The following is a 23,486-nucleotide window of genomic DNA, read 5'->3' on the forward strand; positions in this document are numbered from 1 at the left end:
CCAATGGATAAAGCTATCCACACCTAGCGTTCTCACTGCATTTCCCCGTAGAGACGAGCCTTGGCTCGTTATGAGTAACCTTCTTTAAACCGCTTACAAGTTCAGGTATTCTTATGAAGCCACTAGAGCAATCTGTCCGTCGTTATGGACGGTTGATTTCCCGCATCATATTTAAGCAAAAGCTCCTTGGTTTTGCACCTACAGACGGCAGCCTGCCTTCAGCGGGGGAGCCGATACTTCTCGACCCTGACGGGTATGAAAAGGTGTGCATTATCCTTATGAATATGGCGTCTGATTCGAAAAAAGATTACCGGGCGCGAGTCAAAGATCTTCACCACACTGGAGTTGCCGCTGCAGACAAGCAGTGTCATTGTCATCGGAAGCTTGCAGAAGTTGTGGCCCCTTCGCCAGATTGCAGATGCAGCCAAGGTCTACTTCAGACACATCCAAGAAAAGTGGGAAATGTTTGACATGCAAGTTATCAAGAGTCCTTGGCCCTGCGCCAAGGGCGTACTGGCTATTGACGACAGTAACAAATGTGCCGCTATCTTTAGAGCCTACAACCTGCCCGAACAGATTGGTGTCTTGCTGTAAGTAAGCGCATCTGTGATATTTATTATATCGTTCCAACTATAGGTATAGAGAACATGGGTAGGCCGGTATAGCTATAACCCTATGTAATGAAATTAATATCATCCCTATTAACACTATACAAATTAGGCCAAGTGTATAGTTTTATAACATTTTTATGAAGTAGAACAGCGAATCTCGACCCTGTATAATGGTTTAATATATACATCTCTTTAGATAGCCAGCCGGCCCTCAATAATAAGATACTATAATAAGTGTTTAGTAACTATTAAGTCACCTTTTCTTATAAATATACTGACCGTTAGATACGTCTAAGATTTCCATCGACAGTCATGTGAGGGTCTCAAGCCAGAAGAGCAGCTGGGCCACATACCCACATGGGAAAGAGCTGAGGAAGCCTATGACGTGTCTAAACGGAGCTCTGGCCAGGCTGAGTTCACGCTAATGCAAGCTGCTGATAAGTTTTACAGAAAGGTTAAACGAGCGGTGACAGCCAGATCTTTAACTAGCCATGGGTTAGAATAATTAGCCATCAAAAGCTTGCACGACACTGCCACTCGTGGTGGGGTAATTTGGGTCTACTCAAGCCCAGGGGTCAGGGATTTATAGTTTACGTAGGTATAATCATAGTTCAAATGCCGGTGCGCCTGGACTAGAAGCACGTGCTGTCATCTGTTATCCTTGATAATAGAATGACCCGACTTCAGTTCAATCGTCAATAATCATACACATTGGTATAGTGACGTCTTTACGCCAAAGGGCATCGAAGGACGCGCGGCATCGGTCCTACAAAACTTGGCGTATATTTCGCATGATAACCGCGACGTAGATCAACAGAATCGCAATGGCTATAAAATTGTCCACCAGCCCACGAGTATAGCAACTTTCACTGTGTTCATTACATACGCTCTTACAAGTCAACTATTTTTTAGCTCATACAAACAACAACAGCATACTGTCATCAAAATGTATGTGCGTCGCACTGCCGTCCTCGCCATCATGGCGACCATCAGCGCCATGGCAGTCACAGCCCAAAATCTGTCGTTTGGAGCCGACAACTTCTACCGTGGCGAGAGCGTTCAGATGCAGCCTATCACTTTCCCTACCGCGTACCGCACCAACGTCGTAGGCAACCTCTTTTACCCACGTAACCTAAGCCGCAGTGTCGAGACTCCTGCCATCGTCGTCGGCCACCCCATGGGCGCCGTCAAGGAGCAGAGCGCCAATCTCTATGCCACCAAGCTCGCTGAACAAGGTTTTATCACCATTTCCATCGACCTTCCCCACTGGGGCGGCAGCGATGGCGAGCCTCGCAACGCCGTTTCGGCCGAATACTATGCAGAAGCGTTCAGCGCCGCTGTTGACTACCTCGGCCTTCAACAATTTGTCGACCGTGAGCGCATCGGTGGTGTAGGTATCTGCGGTAGCGGCTCCTTCATCATCAGCGCTGCCAAGATCGACTCCCGTCTTAAGGCTATTGCCACTGCAAGCATGTACGACATGGGCGCCGTCACTCGCAACGGCCTCCGAAGGTCACAGACCCTAGCCCAGCGCAGGGAGCTTATCGACGCCGCCGCCGCACAGCGCTGGAATGAGTCCCAGGGTGCAGAGCCCGAGTTAGTCGGCGGCACTGTGGATAGGTATGAGGATGTTACCGATGCTATTCAGCAAGAGTTCTACGACTTTTACCGCACCACTCGCGGTGAGGTCACACCCTCAGGTGCTTTACCTAACACCACGACTCACCCCACGCGCTCGAGCCAAGTCAAGTTCCTCAACTTTTATCCCTTCAACGACATCGACACTATCTCGCCCAGACCCCTGCTCTTCATCTCTGGTGACCAGGCCCACTCGCGCGAATTCAGTGAGGAGGCCTATAGACTTGCTGCTGAGCCTAAGGAACTGATTTGGGTCCCTGGTGCTGGCCACGTCGATCTCTATGACCGTGTTGAGCTCATTCCTTTTGACAGGCTGATCCGCTTTTTTAAGCAAAATCTGTAAAATCACCTCGTGAGGTGGACTTGACCTATATTTATTTGTTTGTGGACAGCTGTATGGCTTCTAGGAGCGTCCGTTCCTACAGCATAAGCCCTTGCATACGCATCTGATTCTCCTCCTTTTCCTACCTCAGGGATACTTTTATAGACGTATTATTCATATAAACCACTTCTACATCTCAAGAGGCAGGCGTCCTTCTACGGCTCTATACGCTTTTCGTGACCCCGCAGATACTATCACTATCCAAATGGGTATAATAACATATGCTAATTTCAAGGTGTAGGTCAAGTGTAGCGCTCGCTTATCATTCCCATTAGGATCTGTAAAATCTTAACTCAGCCACATGGCTCTATTCGTCACCTCGCCTACTGCAAACGTTTTTGCGCTAATGCAACTTGCTGATAAACTTGTGGAGCTGGCTTAAATACCCGATACTTGGTATAGATTAGCTGTCAGTAGGCTGCATATCTCCGGTACTTAGTTATGACTTATCACTGATTGGTGCCCCGATCGATCATGCGCCCGAACTAGACTGACTCTGAGACTTGACTATTTTCTTAGCGAAGTTTTATCTGCAATATCGAACAAAGGGATGGATTGGAACAGCGGTGATATTATTCAGTCAACTAGCACAATCTTATTCGTGTTTGTTCTAATTCTAATACAGATCGAGGTACTAACCCCTAGAAGAGAACTAATGGATTTCAAGTGTCGACATGGTGTCGAAATCCCATCTATTGTACACTACCTTCGACAGTGGGGCCGAACCGTGAGGTTACGCGTATGGAGGAGACACGTCATCGACAGATATTTCCGTCCCTCATAGCCTCTACATTAGATGCTGCTGGAGTGTCGTGGTGCATTGTCTTTTTTATTTAGTCCTCTTCTTCTGCTACACTATTAACTTGTGCGGTTCTACTTAATCTGGAGTCTTACCTTTGTTGACAAGTATCTGTCCACTACTACGATGAACCTCTGGGTGATATGGTTGCATTTCTTTTTCCTCTTTTTACACGAAATACAATGCCAAGGTACGGCTCAAACTATGACCTGATCAAAACAATTGCTGTATTGAATTTGAATACTAACTTTTATAGCGCAACCAGCACAGGTTGGAAAAATCCACCAAATTTCAAGCATCGAAGACGTACTATACTCCATTGACCCGTGGCTACTCTATCAGTCAGACAACTTTCTACTCGATTTCAGACTCTCTCTAGATGTGGAGCGCATACGACTTGATCTACGGCCAATTCAGAGGGTCAATCTCGCCTCAAAAACCTTACACCTCGAGCCAGATGGAGCAGATGAGATTCTTGATAATTGGGAGAGTTCAGTGCTATTTGAAGATAGGGAAAACATGCTCTTCGAAGGCGTTACTCTTCTTTTTAACCGAGTTTCTCATGAATGGGACGAAGCTGGCCGGGCACGAATCGCGATCCGACATCCACAACCTTATTTGTTCGAAGGCTTCTTCACCTTGAATGGTCATGCCTACCATGTCACACCGAGCGATGAATATCTCAAAAAAAGAAATGATGGGGATCCTTCGCCGCCAACTTCAGGTTCTACACATATGGTCGTTTGGAAATGAGCTGGTGGAATTCAAGATAGATCAGAGCGTCACTGCTATTATGAATCTGGCTATAGCTGTGACAGGCGTAGGTAATACTAAAGACAGCTTATTATGATTGGAGCCCAAGCTGGTCTACTACAAATACCTATATGAGCCTGCTTTCGAGGTGCAGCCATGTCTCGTAACTCAAATCATAATTATCTTAACTCGATGTCTTTGTGTAATATCTTAGTAGATCGATAGCGTAATGAAGACTGCAATTTCTTCTATATTGTCGCGGGAGATAAGAAAAGCCATAAGGTCAAGTTACGAAAATAGCCCTCTCTCAACTGGTGCATTGCTTATCTGATCATCTTGCATTTCCTGAATCAAGAGGTTATTAGGATAGTCCTCAATATCCAGGTCTACATATACACGAGGTACCCGTTTATATGCGCAAATAAAAAGGGTCCTTTCATTAATGCTTATATTAGATAGAATCTTTAGCATGTATTCGCCTATATCCTCGGTTATTATAAACTCCACTCTAGAATTTTCCACTATATTAAATTACTCTTCAGTAAGAATACCAGTATAGATATACACAATAGCTAGCCAACGGTGCGCACCATTGGTCTTAGCCGCAAATATTTTAGCGTGCGTGTCATTCAAAGCCTAGCCTAAGGCTATAAACAAGAAACTGACAACAAACAGTGGAAATGGTGGCTTAAAAGTGCGCAGAGTGTGGCCCAGAAGTTGACAGGAGGCTCCGACAACCATTATAGCTCCCATATCCATGAGCTGGCAGAGATGTGTGTTGATCATCGCGGAGCACAGCCATCCCATGAAAGTTGCAGCGTAGCTAATGGTTTAGTTAGCGCATCGTGATTAGTAGGCTGGTACTTTGTGAAAAAACAAGAGGCTACTTACACACTCGACACAATGGCTGTGTTAATCTCATAATCACGGATCATGTACGGGATCAAGGCTCCCACACTGCCGTCGTTCACACCAGCCACCAGGAATGAGAAACATGCGCTTAGAATCTTGAGATAAACAACCCGACCAAGGGACTTAGGTTCAGGGCCCGTAGAATCTGGACTCGTGGCGCCTCCCCTAACATTGGGTTGTTCAGAGACCTGACACAACTCTATAGGAACAGATTGGGTAGTCGTTGTAGTGGTCATGTTGGGACTGTAAGCTGTCCGCAAACTATGGGCAGTGTAAGTAGAAAATCTCTTCAATAGCCCTTAGCTTGGAAGTTTTTAAGCTTACGCCCTCGGATAATTTTGTAATTCCCAGAATGACTTTTTGCCGATAGCTCGAACTCTATAATCGGAATCGGACTTACAAATCAAGTTTCCACTACATGGTTGGGTTGGAATCCACCAATACGGTAGGTATATCTGCATGGGTTTGCGCTTTCTAAAGACAGACCTACCTTGTGTCTCCCTCACACTTTGCATTTTTCACTCCCATGTGGAAGTGAAGCTAAACCACTAACTTTTTAGTTGGTTGAATGGCACCTGACAAAACATGTTTGTACCGCTATGGTTTAGCCGAGAATCGACTTATCTCCGATCCGATGCGAAACACATGTCATCCAGTGAGCAACACAAGGGGCGAACGGCAACAACACAGACACAATGTGAAAAGTCCATATGATAATCTCCGAGTGTGAATACAGATAAATACGACACATGACGTGCTCAGATACTGTAACCAGAGGTGGTTTCACATAGTAGACAAACTGTTTTGTTAATCTTAGATCATTCGATATACCTAGTCATGATTGTGAGCAACTATGCCTCCTAACTACATCAATTCCACCGAGACATCAAAGGCTTGGAAAGTTGCATTCAACTCTGACTTAGTGTCCGTGTTAGGCCGCGCAGCCAGGGCACCAATCTCTGCTTCCCAGTTATCCAGATCGTCCAGACCGTATACTCACGTAATCTCCCTGAGAGGAAGCTTCCGTCCACTTGGATCGTGAAAGAAGACCCATAGGGCGCCCTCATTCTTCTCTAGACTAAATGTCAAGCTTTGGCTGCCCTCGGTGACGGCAGCCACTGTAGAGGCAGGGAGCGATGCCACGCACCAGTCAGCCCAGTTATCACAACACGAGACACTTGGTCGTGGCTCCTCGTCGAAATACTCTATGCCCAACTTGATCCACTTTGTCGAGGGCGAGAGCGGGTGGCGGAGTATGACAGCAAGGCCGGCCTGGTCATACTGGCAGGTATACCTGGCCGAGATCGTTAATGGCAGATCCATTGCTGGATGCTATAAAGAAGAATAAAGTAAAAATTGGAGCTATCAAGACAGACCGGCGATGTTATCAGCGTATACAAGAAGGGCCTAGAAAAGGGAGTGGTTGAAGAATTGGTAGTCATTGGGATTGCGCAGATCGAGGAGTATAACCGGATATCGTAAGTGCATATAGAAAGTATTAGAACGACTTAATAAAACCCGCTTTGGAAAACGCCTGTATCTTACCTCCTTTTTTGATGTTTGACATACGGTGTTTTCAGTAGTTGACGCTTGAAATATTTATCAGATGGTCTACGAAATAGATTTCCCACTTGATTCCTCAATGCTCCTGATCATAAGGGTAATAGCTGGAGGCATTGTCCATTACGTACTGAATCGGCGATGACGGAATTTGCGAAGAAAAGGCAAAACTCACATCTGTTCTAGTTGTGTTTAAAGCATTCAAGCTATGTACCTAGTCAAAAGTCTAGTTCGTCCACCGTTAAAATGTTTTATTGATCAATTTTAATAAGATTGTTTCCACATTTTCGTTAGTGCGTAGGTTCATAGCTGAATTACCATCTTGGTTCAACGACAAAACCAGATTCAAATCAACCAGTAGTAGATTAATACATTATGAGGGTTCAGAGCCTAGCCTTGAATAGATAAACTCTGCGATGCTAAAAGGCCGAGCTATCATTATGTGATAGAGAATCTTGTCGGGATTAAAAGAATGCGCAGCAATCTGTTTGTTAGCCTCGAATGTAGGGGCTAGAATCTTTCGGGGTAAAAACCCCCGAAAACTTGTTGGTTAAAGGTGGACATGTTTGGATCAACTAAGTTTAAGAATGCCTGGCTACCTGGCGATCTTTGTTATGCCTTAAAGCGCATTTCAGTCCACTCTGCTCCTGCTTAGTGCCAAACCTGAAGAGGAATAAATAGTGATACTGCCTTGCGCCACACCTGATACACACCCCCGGACCCTTGCAATGATGAATTCGATGGTCCAAGGTTTAGACAATCATACCTGTTCATGAGCCACTCTGTATTGGCCGGAAATAATTTACCCGATCCTGGAGAGTGAAGAAGAAAAGGCCTTCTGCTTATAACAGTTAAATTCCTTTTAAAAGCAACTATAGAAATATATATAGTTACTATAGGAAAATTTGTCGCTATACTACTAGTTTCCCATCTCTGCTGGTCTGGAAGTGTCTGCTAACTCATGTCTACTAGTGCTATGTAGCTCAGAGACTGCAGCTTGGTCAACCCTTACTGCACCGCGCGCAGACAATCCAGTATTTCCATCTAACTCAGCTTTACAGTACCCAGGGTCTGCATTCTGCACTATTCTACCTGCTTCTCTCCTGCGGATTAGGAACCAGGCACCGAAACCGAGAACCAGGAAACCTACTACTCCAGCACTCACACCAATACCGGCCTTTGCCCCCATTGAAAGGCCCCCTTTCCCGCCCCCGTTGTCATTGCTGTTGCTGCTGCCAGATGGGCTTTCCTCGGTATCGCTCATTGGTGTGCTTGGTGTCCGCTCTATAGCAGGCTTAGTATGGTTACCAATGCATCTGTATGAGCTCTTGACGATTTGATTGGGGAAACGATCATCGAACCAGGAGCAGTCCATTGTCTCATCTCCAGCCAGATAAAAGCCCCCTGTAACTAACTCGAGACTGAAGAGCTCGACATTGGTTAAGGGACCCGTGATATTTATACTGTTGGCTTTGCGGAGCGCATTGACCGTTACGTTGAGTAGGCGAGGGTTATTGTGTATTTCGAGGTTCTTCACCTCGTTCAGACGAGGGAGTGCGATATTATTGAGTATGTTGTTGTTCACAATAACAAATGTGCAGTTAATTGTTTCTAGGCGAGGAAGATGTAGCTCCGGAAAACTGTTGCCAGTGAAGTTGAAGCTACCTTGGTTGGAATGGTAAGCCGCATTTAATTCGGGCAGACTTGCGTTAGCAAGATCTTGGAAGGTGGCTTCGCCGTTAATTTGCTTGATGTTGGGGAATGAAAGATGAGTATCTCTCCCGTTTTGTTCGAAGAATACTTCGTGAGCTTCGATAACAGATGAGGATATATGATTCAGGTCGGAGTTGGAATAAATCTCAATAGTGGCTGTGGCCGTCTCCAAGCTGTCCAGGAGTACATGCGTTAGCCCCGGGTTGTGGGTTATACTTAGTCGCCTTAGCCTCTGGATTGACGTGGAGATAAAAGAGTCCTTTCTCTCCTTGAATGGTGAGAATGCTAGCCTAGAGTCATCAGGAGGCAGAAAATTAAGTCCGGTCAGGTACAAAGTTGAGGCTAACGAGATATTAACATAAAGACTCGTAGCATAGATCCCGTGGTCGTTGCTAAATGTCATGCCGTTAAGTCCGAAGTAGCCGGACACGTTGAGTCGAGGGTCAGTTTCGACTGACACTTCACCCCATCCCCCAGAGATTTCTAACGAATCAGTTATTTTTAGAGCTGGTAGTGAGACATCTAGACGGCCGCGACGATCCTTCTTTGCTTCAGCCAAACCCGACAAGGTCAGACCTTCGGTAACATTCTCGAGGCTCGAGCTGAGGAACGTTATAGGCTCATTTTCAAAGCTATCGTCATACTCATAGCTGATTGAGCCGATGATTGTCTGCACCCCTGTCAAGTCGATTGTAGCCGTGACTTTGGAGATGACGATGTCACCAGTGTAAGTTGCGCACGATGTGGCCAAACTCGAAATTTGGCTCGTCTCGCTCAGTGTTCGTGGGTAGGCTTGGTCGCAATCTGCGGACTATCAGAGAAGGAGCAGTTTCCAGAATAATCTCCAATCACTTACCAGCCAAAACGATCGAAACATACTTGAACAGGCAACGGATAATCAAAAGATAGTGGTGACTCAAGCGACTCATGGCTTCGTCTTTGGAGTTTGAAAAAAATGATTGAAGAGAGGAATCAAGACAAGGGCGGGGTTAAACAATTAATTTATGCTTCGCCCTTGAGTTGCCCCGTCCTAAAGCGAGGGCGGCTGAGATAATATAGTGGCGTTGATAGTTCGCCTTGCTACTGTATAAAGTCATGAGACAAAGAACGCCCTGTGGATACCATTCATCTAAACTAAGTCTGCGATTAGCTATACTGAATATAGTTATCTGACAGGAATGTTTAATTCAGCCATCGACTAAATAGAAATAGTGCTATAATCTTAGCGCTTATTCTAAATGCACCTTTTACCCTATCTAAAGGGAAAGCCACATTTACCCATACTCAAGATCATATGAAGCGATACAGCAAGATAACCCTAAGAGGCTTGATTATCGCCAGACCATGCTGCTCTGTAACTCTGTGATCCCGCAAAAAAGGAACGGGTGAGAACAAACGGTCTGCGCAGCTCACCTGCTTTTCGAGACATCATGGCATGATAGGTCGCGTTGTGAAATGTCGTACCATTTAAATTGTGTAGATCGTGGTGCTCCCACTTGTCAAAATACAAGTTATCCTTGGGCATAGTGATGTCCGGGCTGTTAAAGACTGACGGTTCGTTCATATCGTTCCAGACAAAGGTATTCTCCATGGTGCCCCTGGACACAGTGTAGTTGAAGAGACCGCTCCACCACTCAACAGAAGCAGGGTTAAAGCAGTCAATCCAGTGCGATGCGCCTGGCCAACAGTGACCTTCAAAGATATCGCCGTCTCTAGTATGGACAGCTAAGTCGATAGCCTTGAGCTCCGACACAATCTTGTAGCCATTTGTGTTCTGGAAGTGGGGATCGATGATGACGATAAACTTGCGGCCAAATGCATCGAGTTGTTTGCCCATACTGATTGGGTCTTTAAACATATTTGGTTCCCACGTGAACTATTTTTTATCGACCGGGTACTCAATATCCAACCAAATAGCATCATAAGGAATCCTAAACCTATCCATACCGTGACCTACATCCTTGACGTCATCATAAGAGACATAGTTCCATCGGTATTGGTGGTAGGCGACTGAGACCTCCTGAGGCAGCGCTGTGGTGCCTGTTAAGGAAACATAGTCTTTTAGCACATCCTTGGGGGTTGGTCCCAGGAAGACAGAGACTTCAAGGAGTCCCGCCTCTGAAATCCAGTGCTTGTTGATGTTCTTGTTGCTCTAGGACTCGGTCTTGGTCATGTCGATCCAGGTCTAGTCTGCGTTCAGCCAGAACACATCAACATGAGAGTCCTTACGGCGAGCCTGCATGAAGGGAATGACGCCGTAAAGAATCATGGGGCTATTCAATTCATACTCAAAGACATCCGTATTATATACGCGGTAAGGCTCCGAGTACTGGCCATTAACCCCCGCTCGTGTTTGCTTCGGCGCCATGGGACCGGCGTGCTCACGAATACCATAAAAATGATCGTAGCCAATGAACGTAATATCGAGCGCAACGCTCTCGGGGCTTCTCAGTTTGGAGTCGGTATTGCCTCTAAATGTCTCTTCCTACTAGGCTGACTCGTCCTCACTTCCTAAAGGCTTTTGTTCCGCCGCTTCGAGAACTTGGTCGAGTTTGGGGCGCCAGTGTTGAATGTTAAGCAAACCCTGATCGTTCAGCCTGATTTGGGAGGTGCCGTCGCGCTTACAGTCAACCGAGAAGGGTAAAAGACTGATGACCGCCTCCAAATTTAACGATGGGCCAAAATGGACAACAACCTGGTCGTCGTTCTGTTTCATGTTCTTGGCGTCATTATCAAGGTTCAAACTGCCCACAATTGTAAGCCTCTCCCCCTCGTTGTAGCGTCCCATTGCACCCCCAGAGCTGACACTCTGTCAGCATATTGCCGGTTCCGTTTGCAGAAGCCAGACTTCTTGAAGTTGTTTTGTCTGACAGAGCCTTTCCATACAAGTTAGCGTGATACTCTTCCATCTCTTTATCTACTTCTAGTGCCATACCTGCCTGTGGTATCAATAACGCGATGAGGAGTAGAGAGCTTAGGACGATTAGTTGCCCCCAGGCAAGTGACTTGCGTGGCTACATTGTCAATCGACCTGTTTCGCCCAGTAGAATCCCTAATAAGTAGCGTTGGGAAACACTAAGTTGAATGATGGGGATAAAATGACGTTATTACCCGCAAGTCTGGTGTTTTTGGGAGTGCTGGCTGTTACTGATGATGTGTTTGCTGTTTGAAAGTTGTGTTTTCTTGAAACTGCACTGGGGGTGGTGCAGACACGCGTGTGTGAACTCCGCATCCGACTCCGATTGAGACATGTCCGATACATCCTTACTTGTCTCGTTGAAATCGGCAACAGTGGCAAATGTCTCAACCTTTGCAATGTATAAGAAGACTTAAGAAAGGAAGGCGATTGAGTCCAACATTCTTTTCGGTTATAATTTTCAGCCAATCAATTAAAAATCCCGTCTTTGCAATGTCTCTGATGAATCCAGTAGAAGAATCCCCGACACAGCGATATCATGAAGAAGCACAGATTGGAAGAACAGATGTCACGGATAATAATCAAGACACCCCAGATGACTGTAAGCTAAAATACAACAACAATTCTAGCTCAATATCTAACAATTCTACAGCGTGCTGTGACGGGTCCGATGATCAATCTTATCCAGACGGAGGTTTCCAGGCATGGTTGGTCGTCTTCGGAGCATGGTGCGCCATGTTTTCTTCCATGGGTCTTCTGAACACGCTGGCTGTGCTACACGCTTGGGTGACTGAGAATCAACTGCATGGAATGGCAGAATCAACGACGGCATGGATTTTTAGTTGTTATGGATTCCTGCTTTACTTTTGCGGAGCACAAATTGGTAAGTCTGATCGTTATTGTTGACAAGATTTCCGATTTCTGTTAACACAGAACTTTAGGCCCACTATTTGACGCCTATGATATTAAAGTCCTCATTATTCCCGGTTCGATCGGGATTGTAACCTCAACAATTCTCCTCAGTTTTTCTACCGGTATGTTCTTGAATTTGAGCCAGTGCTTTATTCTTTCGTCCTAATTCATCTCCTTATCCAGAGTTTTATCAATTTCTACTATCTCTCGGTATACTTGGTGGCATATCTGCTTCACTTCTCTTCTATCCAGCCGTTTCGACTATTAGCCACTGGTTTTTACGCAAACGCTCTCTGGCGACGGGTATCTGCTTTCCTCTGATTATCCTCTACGCAGCTCCTTCAATCGGCTTTCCATGGGCCATTAGGATTGTCTCACTTATTTGCGTTGTCAGTTCTATGATAGCCTGTTGCCTATTGAGAAAAAGACTTCCTCCCAACAAAGAAGGTGGGGGCGCCATTGACCTGAAGGCTTTCAGGGACCCCAAGTATGCTGTTATAACTATTGCCATTCTCATTACCGAGTTCTCATTGTTCATACCATATACATACATCTCCTCATATGGTATTTCCAAGGGGATGTCTTTACGGTCAGCTCTCATGTTGAACGTTCTCCTCAGCGTCGGAGCGATCCCAGGAAGAGCTCTGCCGGGTTACTTTGCCGATCGCTATGGTGTTTTGAATGTCATGGTTGTGACTACTTCTGCTTGCCGTGTATTGATTCTTGGCTTGTGGCTACCTATCCGGAGCGAGAACGAAGCAGCTATTAATGCATTCACGACTCTATTTGGTTTCTGGTCAGGAGCCGCGATTGCTTTGGCGCCTGTTTGTATTGGCCAAGTGTGTGAGGCAAAGGATTATGGCAAAAGAACAGGCACGTCATTCTTCATCTCTAGCTTTGGTGCCTTGATCGGTATCCCAATTGCTGGCGTGATTCTTGAATCTGGGGACAGTAACTACCAAGGACTTATTGTCCTTGTCGGGGTTACTTTCGTTATCACGACTGGTACATTTTATTGGGCGAAAAAGCTATTGTGCGCGTAGTAACTTGTGATTCGCGGCCTCTATATACTGATCGATAATATATAAATTCAATTAAATGATCATGATCACGACACTATAAATATTTCCTCTATAATATACAGCTTGTGGTAGCTTGGTGGTGGCTTACTGATAGCCGATTCTCTGCTCATACTACCACTCTTAATTCTTTTCCGGAGTATCCGCCTCTAGAGTAATCTTTTGTCCAGCTGCGGCAAGCTGCTCCTCGGCGATTTGGTTCCGTTCCTGATCTTCTCTTTCAAGCTTGACGTTTCGAAAGAAAAACATCATCAGAAGCAGTGGAATAGAGAGTGAGAGGGATCCAATGGCTAGTGTTTGCTGCGTAGAGCGGTAACTGATATTGATCGCATCTCTAGTTGGCGTGCCAAGCTTGTAGCTCTGTGCCGTTACAATAGAACGGAAAATAGCGGTGCTATTAGCTTTGTCACTTTCTGGGAGATTACTCAAGAGCCGTCGTGGTAGGAACGTGTTCCAAAGAGCTCCACCGATACTGAGAACCAAGTTAGTCTTTAACATGAGAGCGAGTGAGATAGGATAGTTTACCTATTACCAACATTGGCACCGAACCCAGACGAGGATAGAAACATGGCTGTTGCGATACCAATCTCATGATCTGGAACTGCAGCTTGTAACGAGACCTGAAGCGGCACCTGCGCAAAACCTCGACCTAGGCCAAGTAAAACTTGTCCAGTTGTAAGAGCTGCCTCGTTGGCAACTCGAGATCCATCGATGTTGGTAAAATAGATGGGTAATCCATTAGCCAAAGCAACCATTAAAAAGCCAATAATGATAAAAGGCTTAGTGTGTTTGACGAATCTGATAGCTACACCAATGACTAGACCACCAAGATTTAGGGCAACTCTTCGAGCATTACTGTTGTAATAAGTTAGCAGTCTAATGTTTCATGTTCGACACGGTGCTCACTCTATGCGGACTGCATGTCCAGGCGAATAACCTCCAGCCACCTGCAGGAAACTCGGTGCAAATGTCCTGTACGTTGAATCTGACATAGCAATCATACAAACTGAAGCACAAGCAAGTATGACATTGCGGTTTTTGATCATACGGAATGGAACGATGGGCTTCTTCGCATAGCGCCCATCCCAGACCAAAAATCCAACAAAAGTCAATACACCGACAACCAAAAGCACAATAGATGACGGCTCGGTCCAACGGTCAGTGTTTCTCCTTCCAGTGATGGACAATGGTAGGAGGGTCATTGAGAGACCGGCGAGCAACAGGAACGCACCGACAATGTCTAGCTGGACAAAAAGGACTTGTCGAATCTTTGTTGCCCAGGATGCACCTTCTGGTATCTCAGAAGCGGCTCTCAGTGAAACTCTGTGGTAGTAGATTCCCTTCTTTCGAGCTCTGAAATCCATAAAGACCATAATGGCGATAGTCGGGAGTGCGCAGAAGGGTATGATTGCAGCCCACATTCCGAATCCCCATCGCCATGATGAATTAAGCAGCATATGCTCGCCGAGATATATGCCAGCATACAAAGTGGGAATAGCAGCTAGCGACTCAGGCAATGTAAAGAGAAAACCTCTATTGATAAGAGAGGTAACTTCTGCAATGAAGATCTGCTCGGTGATAGTCCACCAGGTGTCGCCAAAGGATTCGAAAATACCTCCAGCCTACAAAGATTAGTACTCAAAGGATCAAGAAGATTTCAAGTCTTACCAGGTAGGTTTCGACGTTACGGCAGGCAGCATAGAGCACATTTGCAAGGGCCATGCTTATCGCTGACGCTGCAAATCCTTGCGGCCTACCGATATACTGATTCCTATTAGTACCAATACAAGACTATTCTTTAGATAATGTCTCACATCTGCAACTTTTGCCAACAGAGGGTAACCAACAATCCGAACAATGCCATGGATGACATTGGCGGTAGATATAAGGGAATGTCCTTGAAAATGACTCGTGGCATAAGGATCGTAGACGCCAGCAGATGACGCAGCGAAAACCATACAGAAGTTCATAACAAATAGACTATTGAGAGTCAGCATATTGTAATTATTTCGCGCACAAGGTTAACTCGCCCACCGAATGCGACAACCAGGGGATATTTTGTCCAAATCTTGCGAATAGCTTCTGTCGGAGCTGGTGCCGCATTGTGCAATTGACCCTCAGAGTCTACCACCTCCTTGTCCTTGACGTCTTGCACTGAGTCCCCATGCTTATCATTCAACGGCTGTTGCTGAACGGGCGCAATTGTGTCATTCTGTTGAGGCATTTTGGCTTTTTACACGTAGTTGCAGACTTTTTCCTCGGGGCACTTGACACTTTAAATATTCCCGGAAACCGAATGACCCCGGTGCCAAGCAGGTCAGGAGACGAAATAGGCTTTGGTCTACTTTGAAAGTAGCTAAGATTTTACATGGGGGGCAGCTTTACGAGCATGACAAGACACGATTGCCTCGTATGATCCAGCTAGATTATCTTATCAGATCTTTATGATTTGCTTAGCAAAAGAGCCAAGCATTGGCGTCAGGATATTACTTCCCTTATAGGTTAGCGACTACCGCTTGAGTGGTTTTTAGGTGTAGGGGGACCAAAGCTTACCTCAGAGGCCACTAGGACATATTGGGAACTTTAGTTAAGCCGTAGATTTTATTAATTGTCGCATGACTTTGGCACAAGTTCATTCTTTATTTATTACCAGGTAAGGGGTGTTGCATATCCTGGACTCAAGATGGCCACCAACAACTTTAAATACACGGCGTTGCAGGACAAAGAGATTAGGCTATTAGTCCTCGATGCAGGGAAAGACAGAGACGCCTACATAAGAAGACGACATTACTCTTGAGACGCCTGCTTCTTGAGAATCTTCTCGATAGTCTTCTCAAAAGATTGAGGCTCCCTTCCTAGAATCTCTGCCAATGTTGTGGTCACACCAGCTAGCTGCCTCTCCACCACGAATGGCTTTCCAAGCACAGTCAAGTGTATTTACTATCTCCTCAGTTCCAAAGTATGCCTTCATCTAGGGCTAATTCTTATACTCCTTAAGGCTAACTTTTTCAATACTGATATTCTTGCCTATTATTTGCAAAAGAACCTCGACGGCCTTGGCCTATATCTAGGATTTTAAGCTACATAAGGTAATAATTTTATTGGTATATTTAAATATCAATAAAAACTTTATATATAAAGCAACTAGGCATATAGTCCCTTTTCCTAGTTTAGCTTGCCTAACCTAATTAATGCCAGGCCTGTTTAGATCCTCTAGAATTCTAATTATAGATAGTAGGTTATTAAAGCCGGGCAGCCTAGAATAAACCGGAAATGACTCAGCGTAAAGTCCCTCGCGGATACTTATCTATAAAAGTCCAGAGTCAATATAAGCAAGTTATTTTAAGTATACTTCACTATCCAGATGCACTACTATAATTACTGCTTTTGCAGATTCTGCATTGACTAATATACAGGCCAGAGAAGAATAAAAGATATAATTAACTCTAGATTTTTGCACTGCATTAAGCGCCTTATTTTAAACTTTAATGCAGTATAGATAGATAAAACTGGGGTAGGATATTAAGAAGAGAATATTAACCCTAGCAAAGATAGCTTTAAGATCTTTAGCGCTAGATTTATAAGAAGCTTAGCAAATAGTAACCCTATTTTTAATATATTTCTTAGGCATTTTTTCTCAGGATATCAGTTAATAAGCGTGACTTGATTATTGGGAACTTGAGATAGAAGATTGGTATAAATGCTAGTGCTAAGCGCGCCAGAAGCGGGGAAGATGCTGATGCAAGCCATGCTTGAAATACGTATGAGCTTCTATTTTCGTTGTTGTTACTTGGCCTTGATCTACTTCGTTCAGTTTATGATACTATTAATATTGGATGAGAGGGTTGCCTAGCATTTTTATATAGGTATCTTGTAAGCATGTGGAGTTCATTTTACTAATCTTATCTGTTGGATATGACATAGCGTTTAGAGGCGAAAAGACCCCTACGTTAACTGATTGATCAATGATCAGTAATTACAATAAATCAGAAGCCTCAACCACGCTTATTCGCTAGTCTGCATTTCAGCTAGCCTAGGGCAGTACCCCTCTGAGGAATCAAGGTGCAGAAGGCATTAGGGGGCGGTTAGGAGCCAAAGTAGAAGGAGTTAACGGATTGATAATCATTAATGAGAAAACCTATCTAGCTATTGTTAATTTGTCTAACATTGCTATATACTGTGAAAAGTATGACTGGTGGGTTGTCTACTAGACAAACTTGTCTTTTTTGACTTTGAGAGAGAAAAGGGAAGAAAGAAGAAGAATGAGGGGCGGAGGTTTCATCAAGCAACTTCTCTGTGCAGATTTCACATTACTAAGAAGATTAAAACAGTTCAAAGCGAGTTCCTAATAATCGTCTTTCAACTCAAACAATAGGGAGCAGAAAGTATGAACCTAACTGCCAGTACCGGACTTATCGGTCTAGCCGGAACAGGCATATGCTGTGATGCCGCTTCAGAATTGTAACTTTAACGAAATAAGGTTAATTAGAATTACTTGAGTTCCTTCTATACGAGTTTGTGCAGCAGTTGCAGCGTTAATGAGATTGAGTATTATCCCGCAAAGGTTCTTTTAAGGTCTTTCCTTCAATCAAGGTGTGGTTAGAGCTGGCGTTGCTTAATTACCTATTCTTTGCGGCTGGGCACTAATTGTGGTCCACAACTAGTAATCATGGTTCTCAAAATAGATTACATACGTTACCCTTGATGGCTCCTGCGTTGTCCCCAATAGCCTGCCTGTTGTGCCAACACCAACAAATCCGCAGGTAAAATTGGCAGCAAAAAGGCGCGACAAATCGGGTTAGGGCGGGCCAGCTACAGTACATGCTTTCGGATTCACACTTTTGCCCCCACACTGTATGTGGCAATATGTTGTTATAATAGTTGTTTAGTAATCTGTCTAACTCAAATTTTAATGTGTGATTCATGGGAAGCTAACTATTGGCAGACCATTGAAGATCTGCTAAGCCACTTAATCTACCATTCGTCCAGATACCTCGGTGGACTCCTCCTCCTCCTCCTCCTCCTCCTGTGGAGGTGGGGTCGGATTGCTTTTTTTGGTGTCGCATTTGTAAGCTGGAATTCCGTTGTTTACAAATCAAAGCAGATGCGCCGGTCCGATTGTTTGAGAGATGTAGTAACTTATGACTTCTTTTGGGACGAGTTGTGAGTTTCGGCCGTGGAGTGTTTAAATGATTAGTATAAGGCGGAAGAGAGAAAGTGGATAAGGGAAGATTATATACAAAGGAGTTCAATTCCAAGCTCTTCAATTTCAAACACAATTTCTTATCCTTCAATTTCCCAACTAAACACAAGAGCAAAAATGGCCTTCACTGAGTTCGTCGTCCCAACATTGAAGACAGACCCTGTAACGGAAGCGACATTCACCACCGAGCTTGCACCCTTTCTCATTAACATCCTTAATACACATGCCACTCCCCCCAAGTTCAAATATTTCGGGAAGATTCTCTTAGAGAATGGCAATGATGTGTCGGGGGATTTTAGACTTTGTGTTGGGGTTGGTTCGTCATTCCCTCTTCCTTCTCCCTTCTTTTTTCCCTTTTCCGTGCTGTCATCACCTCCATCCCCGTCCTATCGCCATCCCTTTTCCCCCTCTTAGCTTTTGCGCAAATTCGAACATAGTCTGATGCTGATACTTCGACAGAGTGGGAAGACGCCTCACATTTCAACAGCTTCGTCGCATCAGAAAATTTCCAGACCTTCAAGACCATGGTGATGCCTCACTCTCTTGCCCCGCCAGTCCCACAGCTATATAACACGGATTTCGAACCGACTAAGGTGTTTGGCAGTGCGTTGACGGAGGTGTGGCAGGTGCAGATCGGGGAGGGAGATGGGAAAGCAGTGGAGTCGAGAGAAGCATGGGAGAAGTTTATTAGTGCGGTTGCAGAGGCGGGTGGCATGAATGGGAATGAGAAGAGCATTCAAGGGACGAGTCTAAATCTAGAGAAGAGGAGGTGGGTTGGTGTGTTGGGGTGGGAGAGTAGTGAGGTGAGTTTGAAATATCTTTTGATTTTGTTGGTGAGTTGAGGGCAATTGGCTGACTTTGAGATTTTAGATCAGAGAGAAAGTACTAGGGAGTGCGGCGGTGAAGGAAGCGAAGGAGAGCCTTGACGTATTGGTGTGGAATACGTTCATTGTTGCATTTGCGAAGTAACTGTAAAGAACTAGAGACGAAATACAGAACACTCCGCACTTAGAGATTCAAAACACCTGACTCAATGTGACGGTTGTGATTCCCAAGGGATAAACTAGTCCGTACTAGGTTTATATTGGCAGATACGTATGGCATTATAATACTGAGCTTTGCAAAGTGTCACGTCTCTTAATAGTAAATAAAGCGGATAAGGCATATTTACGTAAGGGTTTTTTTATTAATAGCTACTAAGGGAAGGGTACTAATTAATACTAAATATATATATATATATATATATCCGTGGTGGTTTACGGTGGTGAATTAAGCTTACGTCGTAAGTTGCATTATGAGCCGTAAAGTCGAAGAGTCTGGCGCCTTACAGTCTGACTAAGTTGGTGTGGGGGGGTTAACGCCGTGATTGGTGAATATAAGCGGGGTATATGCAATGATCTGTTGGATCGTAACACTCAATATGCATATCCATACAACCAAATCAAATCAGTCATTGAAAGCAAGGCAAAGCAGTCGAGGTGGATAATCAGACCATTGGAAAATGGGAGTCTAATCAAGTGGTATCACAGACACGCATGTGCCTTTAGGAAAGGCTAAAAAAGCCTAGGGTATTTCTAGTTCTCTACAAAGCAACGAAAACACTCCATTCCATCTCTATCATTTCCCATTCCTTTATTATAGCCTTCTGCAGTGCTGTTAAACTGAAGCTACCCCGTATAAGTCGGTTAGCGTTTTACTTTAGCTAAAGTAACCTTAAACGGGTTGAAGGCAGATTTGTTTAACTAAGAGAAGCTAGAAAAGGGATAGTATAAGGCATATACCTAAAAGGGGGGAAATTATCAGGCCATGTAGGGAACAGAGATAATACAATCAGAATACATATTAGTTTTCACATATAAGTTCAATAGTTATAGTAATTTTATTATCTAGATGATAAAGGGTATATTGAAAAGTGCAACGCTTGCTTGTCTGCGACGCTTGCTTATTAAGCATGTTATATACTTACCTTCGGTAAGTATATAATAAGCATCCGGAGGTGGTGTCGCTTTTTTCTCAAACGAGCCTGAATGTGGCTTCGGTGCGCCCTGGCTGGTTGTTCTGAATCGTAACTATGTGGAGTAGGAGATTCTCAACTCAAATGATTAGTTACACATCTGTCTAAACATCAATCAAATGACGTGGCGCTTTTTTCTTAGCGTTGCATATGGAGGATATTAACGCCATTTCTCGGCGATAATCCTCGATCCTCAGAAACGAGTGGGCTACTATAGCAGCGTTGATGTTACTGCGAGTGGCAGGTTGATAAGAGAGGGTATAAAGCCGTCAATGTGAAAGAATCACTACACTTCCTATTTTAGCACCTTACTGCAAGATATATACATCAATTAAGTACTAGTCCATCTAAGCTTTATTATTAATATGTGAATAATATATAATCCTTCGTTTTATCTCCCGAGAGCCTATAGTTACCTCTGCAGGCGCTATTGGCCGCGATGAATATGCAGTCGATATTTGGCGTTGTGCGATTATAGCTGCTGCACAGATAATCATTCTCGCATACCAAGTAAACCCAGTCCTCGTCAAGGCTGGGAAACTAAATTAAGCCCAGCTCTATACCGTCTCTATAGCGATCCGGTGGAACAATCTGCGGGGTAATTTAGTTGCTTAGTGTCTGTCCCACCGGGATTTTCTGCTTGGTTAGCTATGGGGTTATGGAGACCCCCAGGTTTTAGGTTAGTAGCACACCGCCCTTAAACACTCGTCTACGGAGAGTACAAATAATATTTATAAGTCATTTAACTTCTTTCTCAAATCAGCTTATAAGTAATATTTATCATTCTCACATATTATAAGCTCCTTCTACCAAGTTCTCTTGATCTCCAGCAACGTAAAGTTCGCGACAATGGCAAAAATAGCAGAGTCAAGGTCAATGCTCAATGTCCTGGTATGTTTACGATGACCCGTGAACTAGATATCTGTGGGTGGACAGGTACACTACGCACCAGAGAGGAGGCAGAGATGGACAAAAGAATTCAGAGACAAAGCTGGCCTTCGAGACATCTTGAATATTTTCCTGACCTGAGAAACAGATTAGTGTGTTTGTGACTCCAGGCTCCTTCTCCTACGGATATTCTGCTTCTATCATCGCCTCTACACTTGGACAGTCTCACTTCATCTCCCACTTCAACCTGGTTCCAGTCCATAATCCGAACGCGAATGCTTTATTGGGAGCTACCAATGGATTGTTCCAGACGGGTGGCCTATTGGGCGCCTTGTCTATCGGCTACTGCGCTGATCGCTTCTCCCGACGTGCTGCCAGTATCATCTCGTCATTGATCCTCTGTGTTGGAGGCGCGCTTCAAGCAGCAAGCCAAAACATCTCCATGTTCCTCGCTATGCTTTTTTTTACTGGGATGGGTGTTGGACAAATTGCCGGCGCTGTTCCTCTCTATCAATCTGAAATTTCTCCTCCCCATTCTCGAGGTTTGCTTGTTTGTTTACATGGTGAGAATCCCTTTTCTTTCCTCGACCATCTTGATAACACTGCTAACAAGTCTTCCTAGGCGTATTGATTGGCACGGGATATTCCATTGCCGGCTGGGTAGGGTACGCATGTTATCCATTGAGTGGAAGCCTCCAGTGGCGTATTCCACTGGCCTTGCAGGTCGTCACACCGGCTTTGCTATGTATTGGAACTCTTTTTCTGCCAGAGTCCCCGAGATGGCGTAGGTGTAACCAAAAAGGTTCAGTGCACTGCAGTTTCGTTGAAAGCTAACTGGTGCTTAGTCCTACAGAATGATCGTCCCGACGAGGCCCTAGATGTGCTCAAGCGACTCCACGCCAACGTGCAGGACACGGAGTTTCAGTTCGCAAGAAAAGAATTCCACGACATGCAACAGCAGCTCAGCCTTGAAAAAACCACTGGAAAAGACTCATACATGGATCTTCTGACGCAAAAAGGTTTACTGAAGCGAGTTATCGTGGGGTTTCTTACCATGTTCGGGGCCCAATGCACTGGCACATTGGTAGTCAACAGGATTTAAAACCCACCCTCTAGCCTCTACTTGGGAATGTGTCGCATTTCTGACAATTTTGGTTGGTAGATTACAGGACTGTTCTTTACTCTAATGTTGGTTACGATGGACGCACCGCCATCGCTTTCACAGCTGGTTGGGTGACTGTTTCCATTGCCGGAAATGCCATCACGGCCATCTTTGTGGATAAACTGGGAAGAGTCAAGTTTATGAGTAAGTCTTATCCATGAGATATAGGCGGACACCCACTCATAAGTGCCCAGTTATCGGATTCACTGGTATTGTTTGCGTCCTGATCGGCGAAATCGTGTGTTTGGCCCTCCTCGAGTCGCGAGAAAGCTATGGCCTCTCCCTTGCCGCCATTGCATTTCTCTACGGACATATTGCTTTCTTTTCATCATGCATCGACGCGACAACTTACATCTACGCCTCTGAGATTTTCCCAACCCACCTTCGAGCCCGGGGGCTTAGCCTTTCATTGAGCGGTCTATTCCTCGTTAGCTTGTGCTTCACACAAGCTGCTACTTCGGCTTTAGCGTCTATTGGGTGGAGGTACTACATTTTGTTTACAGTCATGTCGGCGCTCATGGTTCTCGTGCTGTTCTTCTACTTTCCAGAGACCAAGGGGCTTTCTCTGGAGGAGATGGCAAAGCTCTTTGGAGACGAGGTAGCTACCGACGTAGCAGCTTCAGTTCCCGGGGAAGCTATTCTAGAGGCAAAGGGAAGTCAGGCACAAGAGATGGTTTCCGAACACTGCGAGAGAGTGTGATTAAACGTGACTTGGGAGGGATCTCTCAGTCGAGTCTTAAGATGGTATGTGAACCTAGGCAATGAAGGATCGAAGCCTCTGTTTCCACTCCAACCATGTTTAGGACCGTTAGACAGTGGAATCAAACGTAGACCGCTTCAATAGGGGACATGAGAGATGAAGGTCTGGCCGGCTATATGTAGAACAATGGCAACCGAATTTAGTTGTTCTTTGACGCTCGCTACGTTTCATACTAATTATCTT

General features: G+C 44.9%; 10 protein-coding genes across 10 annotated transcripts; 6 read left to right on the forward strand and 4 right to left on the reverse strand.

Moving 5' to 3' along the window:
- Positions 1-113: 113 nt before the first annotated feature.
- On the forward strand, positions 114-655 carry EDB82DRAFT_473268 (uncharacterized protein; the record flags this gene model as incomplete). Its single annotated transcript, XM_025727888.1, has 3 exons — positions 114-263; positions 307-590; positions 637-655. 3 exons carry the CDS (start codon positions 114-116, stop codon positions 653-655), a joined length of 453 nt encoding a protein of 150 aa, XP_025587334.1.
- A 676-nt stretch (positions 656-1,331) lies between these two features.
- Positions 1,332-2,779, forward strand: EDB82DRAFT_493907 (Alpha/Beta hydrolase protein). Its single transcript, XM_065608451.1, has one exon. It carries the CDS (start codon positions 1,558-1,560, stop codon positions 2,590-2,592), a length of 1,035 nt encoding a protein of 344 aa, XP_065466098.1. The 5' UTR covers positions 1,332-1,557; the 3' UTR covers positions 2,593-2,779.
- Positions 2,780-3,178: 399 nt separating this feature from the next.
- Positions 3,179-4,377, forward strand: EDB82DRAFT_493908 (uncharacterized protein). Its single transcript, XM_065608452.1, has 2 exons — positions 3,179-3,620; positions 3,687-4,377. The coding sequence occupies exons 1-2, from the start codon at positions 3,557-3,559 to the stop codon at positions 4,181-4,183; spliced, it is 561 nt and encodes a 186-aa protein (XP_065466099.1). The 5' UTR covers positions 3,179-3,556; the 3' UTR covers positions 4,184-4,377.
- A 312-nt stretch (positions 4,378-4,689) lies between these two features.
- EDB82DRAFT_493911 (uncharacterized protein) lies at positions 4,690-5,617 on the reverse strand (the record flags this gene model as incomplete). Its single annotated transcript, XM_065608453.1, has 2 exons — positions 5,075-5,617; positions 4,690-5,006 (listed from the first exon to the last, which is right to left on the reverse strand). Coding segments are annotated over exons 1-2 (439 nt in total), but the record flags the coding sequence as incomplete, so codon positions are not given.
- Positions 5,618-7,544: 1,927 nt separating this feature from the next.
- On the reverse strand, positions 7,545-9,342 carry EDB82DRAFT_573330 (uncharacterized protein). Its single transcript, XM_025727444.2, has 2 exons — positions 9,225-9,342; positions 7,545-9,172 (listed from the first exon to the last, which is right to left on the reverse strand). The coding sequence occupies exons 1-2, from the start codon at positions 9,295-9,297 to the stop codon at positions 7,575-7,577; spliced, it is 1,671 nt and encodes a 556-aa protein (XP_025587330.1). The 5' UTR covers positions 9,298-9,342; the 3' UTR covers positions 7,545-7,574.
- A 344-nt stretch (positions 9,343-9,686) lies between these two features.
- Positions 9,687-11,544, reverse strand: EDB82DRAFT_534708 (glycosyl hydrolases family 31-domain-containing protein; the record flags this gene model as incomplete). Its single annotated transcript, XM_065609273.1, has 5 exons — positions 11,304-11,544; positions 10,867-11,244; positions 10,584-10,812; positions 10,267-10,520; positions 9,687-10,206 (listed from the first exon to the last, which is right to left on the reverse strand). The coding sequence occupies exons 2-5, from the start codon at positions 11,154-11,156 to the stop codon at positions 9,687-9,689; spliced, it is 1,293 nt and encodes a 430-aa protein (XP_065466101.1). The 5' UTR covers positions 11,157-11,244; positions 11,304-11,544.
- Positions 11,545-11,643: 99 nt separating this feature from the next.
- EDB82DRAFT_493914 (major facilitator superfamily domain-containing protein) lies at positions 11,644-13,271 on the forward strand. Its single transcript, XM_065608454.1, has 4 exons — positions 11,644-11,886; positions 11,938-12,168; positions 12,227-12,319; positions 12,381-13,271. The coding sequence occupies exons 1-4, from the start codon at positions 11,667-11,669 to the stop codon at positions 13,238-13,240; spliced, it is 1,404 nt and encodes a 467-aa protein (XP_065466102.1). The 5' UTR covers positions 11,644-11,666; the 3' UTR covers positions 13,241-13,271.
- A 54-nt stretch (positions 13,272-13,325) lies between these two features.
- On the reverse strand, positions 13,326-15,670 carry EDB82DRAFT_565769 (major facilitator superfamily domain-containing protein). The gene is made up of 6 exons (XM_025727110.2): positions 15,307-15,670; positions 15,091-15,256; positions 14,945-15,040; positions 14,183-14,898; positions 13,802-14,131; positions 13,326-13,748 (listed from the first exon to the last, which is right to left on the reverse strand). Exons 1-6 carry the CDS (start codon positions 15,498-15,500, stop codon positions 13,400-13,402), a joined length of 1,851 nt encoding a protein of 616 aa, XP_025587327.2. The 5' UTR covers positions 15,501-15,670; the 3' UTR covers positions 13,326-13,399.
- A 2,610-nt stretch (positions 15,671-18,280) lies between these two features.
- EDB82DRAFT_493920 (uncharacterized protein) lies at positions 18,281-19,663 on the forward strand. Its single transcript, XM_065608455.1, has 3 exons — positions 18,281-18,795; positions 18,939-19,282; positions 19,350-19,663. The coding sequence occupies exons 1-3, from the start codon at positions 18,597-18,599 to the stop codon at positions 19,446-19,448; spliced, it is 642 nt and encodes a 213-aa protein (XP_065466103.1). The 5' UTR covers positions 18,281-18,596; the 3' UTR covers positions 19,449-19,663.
- Positions 19,664-21,213: 1,550 nt separating this feature from the next.
- On the forward strand, positions 21,214-23,456 carry EDB82DRAFT_454809 (general substrate transporter). The gene is made up of 7 exons (XM_065607839.1): positions 21,214-21,384; positions 21,530-21,944; positions 22,004-22,165; positions 22,227-22,468; positions 22,498-22,514; positions 22,551-22,687; positions 22,738-23,456. The coding sequence occupies exons 1-7, from the start codon at positions 21,343-21,345 to the stop codon at positions 23,241-23,243; spliced, it is 1,521 nt and encodes a 506-aa protein (XP_065466104.1). The 5' UTR covers positions 21,214-21,342; the 3' UTR covers positions 23,244-23,456.
- The last annotated feature ends 30 nt before the right edge of the window (positions 23,457-23,486 follow it).

Source organism: Fusarium venenatum (genome assembly GCF_020744135.1).
Source record: "Fusarium venenatum strain MPI-CAGE-CH-0201 chromosome Unknown EDB82scaffold_1, whole genome shotgun sequence".
Lineage (NCBI taxonomy): Eukaryota > Fungi > Ascomycota > Sordariomycetes > Hypocreales > Nectriaceae > Fusarium > Fusarium venenatum.

What these genes read in the sequence shown, in the direction of transcription:
- EDB82DRAFT_493907 (XM_065608451.1), top strand. Translation starts at nt 1,558, where the DNA reads ATGTATGTGCGTCGCACTGCCGTCCTCGCCATCATGGCGACCATCAGC.
- EDB82DRAFT_493908 (XM_065608452.1), top strand. Translation starts at nt 3,557, where the DNA reads ATGAACCTCTGGGTGATATGGTTGCATTTCTTTTTCCTCTTTTTACAC. An exon ending in ACACGAAATACAATGCCAAG is followed by an intron (nt 3,621 to 3,686) that starts GTACGGCTCAAA and finishes TAACTTTTATAG; the next exon opens with CGCAACCAGCACAGGTTGGA.
- EDB82DRAFT_573330 (XM_025727444.2), bottom strand. Translation starts at nt 9,297, where the DNA reads ATGAGTCGCTTGAGTCACCACTATCTTTTGATTATCCGTTGCCTGTTC. An exon ending in TGTTTCGATCGTTTTGGCTG is followed by an intron (nt 9,173 to 9,224) that starts GTAAGTGATTGG and finishes GATAGTCCGCAG; the next exon opens with ATTGCGACCAAGCCTACCCA.
- EDB82DRAFT_493914 (XM_065608454.1), top strand. Translation starts at nt 11,667, where the DNA reads ATGTCTCAACCTTTGCAATGTATAAGAAGACTTAAGAAAGGAAGGCGA. An exon ending in TCAAGACACCCCAGATGACT is followed by an intron (nt 11,887 to 11,937) that starts GTAAGCTAAAAT and finishes ACAATTCTACAG; the next exon opens with CGTGCTGTGACGGGTCCGAT. An exon ending in TCTCCTCAGTTTTTCTACCG is followed by an intron (nt 12,320 to 12,380) that starts GTATGTTCTTGA and finishes CTCCTTATCCAG; the next exon opens with AGTTTTATCAATTTCTACTA.
- EDB82DRAFT_565769 (XM_025727110.2), bottom strand. Translation starts at nt 15,500, where the DNA reads ATGCCTCAACAGAATGACACAATTGCGCCCGTTCAGCAACAGCCGTTG. An exon ending in CTGGTTGTCGCATTCGGTGG is followed by an intron (nt 15,257 to 15,306) that starts GCGAGTTAACCT and finishes GACTCTCAATAG; the next exon opens with TCTATTTGTTATGAACTTCT. An exon ending in GGACATGCAGTCCGCATAGA is followed by an intron (nt 14,132 to 14,182) that starts GTGAGCACCGTG and finishes TTATTACAACAG; the next exon opens with TAATGCTCGAAGAGTTGCCC.
- EDB82DRAFT_493920 (XM_065608455.1), top strand. Translation starts at nt 18,597, where the DNA reads ATGGCCTTCACTGAGTTCGTCGTCCCAACATTGAAGACAGACCCTGTA. An exon ending in TAGACTTTGTGTTGGGGTTG is followed by an intron (nt 18,796 to 18,938) that starts GTTCGTCATTCC and finishes ATACTTCGACAG; the next exon opens with AGTGGGAAGACGCCTCACAT. An exon ending in TGGGGTGGGAGAGTAGTGAG is followed by an intron (nt 19,283 to 19,349) that starts GTGAGTTTGAAA and finishes TTGAGATTTTAG; the next exon opens with ATCAGAGAGAAAGTACTAGG.
- EDB82DRAFT_454809 (XM_065607839.1), top strand. Translation starts at nt 21,343, where the DNA reads ATGGCAAAAATAGCAGAGTCAAGGTCAATGCTCAATGTCCTG. An exon ending in GGTCAATGCTCAATGTCCTG is followed by an intron (nt 21,385 to 21,529) that starts GTATGTTTACGA and finishes CCTGAGAAACAG; the next exon opens with ATTAGTGTGTTTGTGACTCC. An exon ending in TTTGCTTGTTTGTTTACATG is followed by an intron (nt 21,945 to 22,003) that starts GTGAGAATCCCT and finishes AAGTCTTCCTAG; the next exon opens with GCGTATTGATTGGCACGGGA.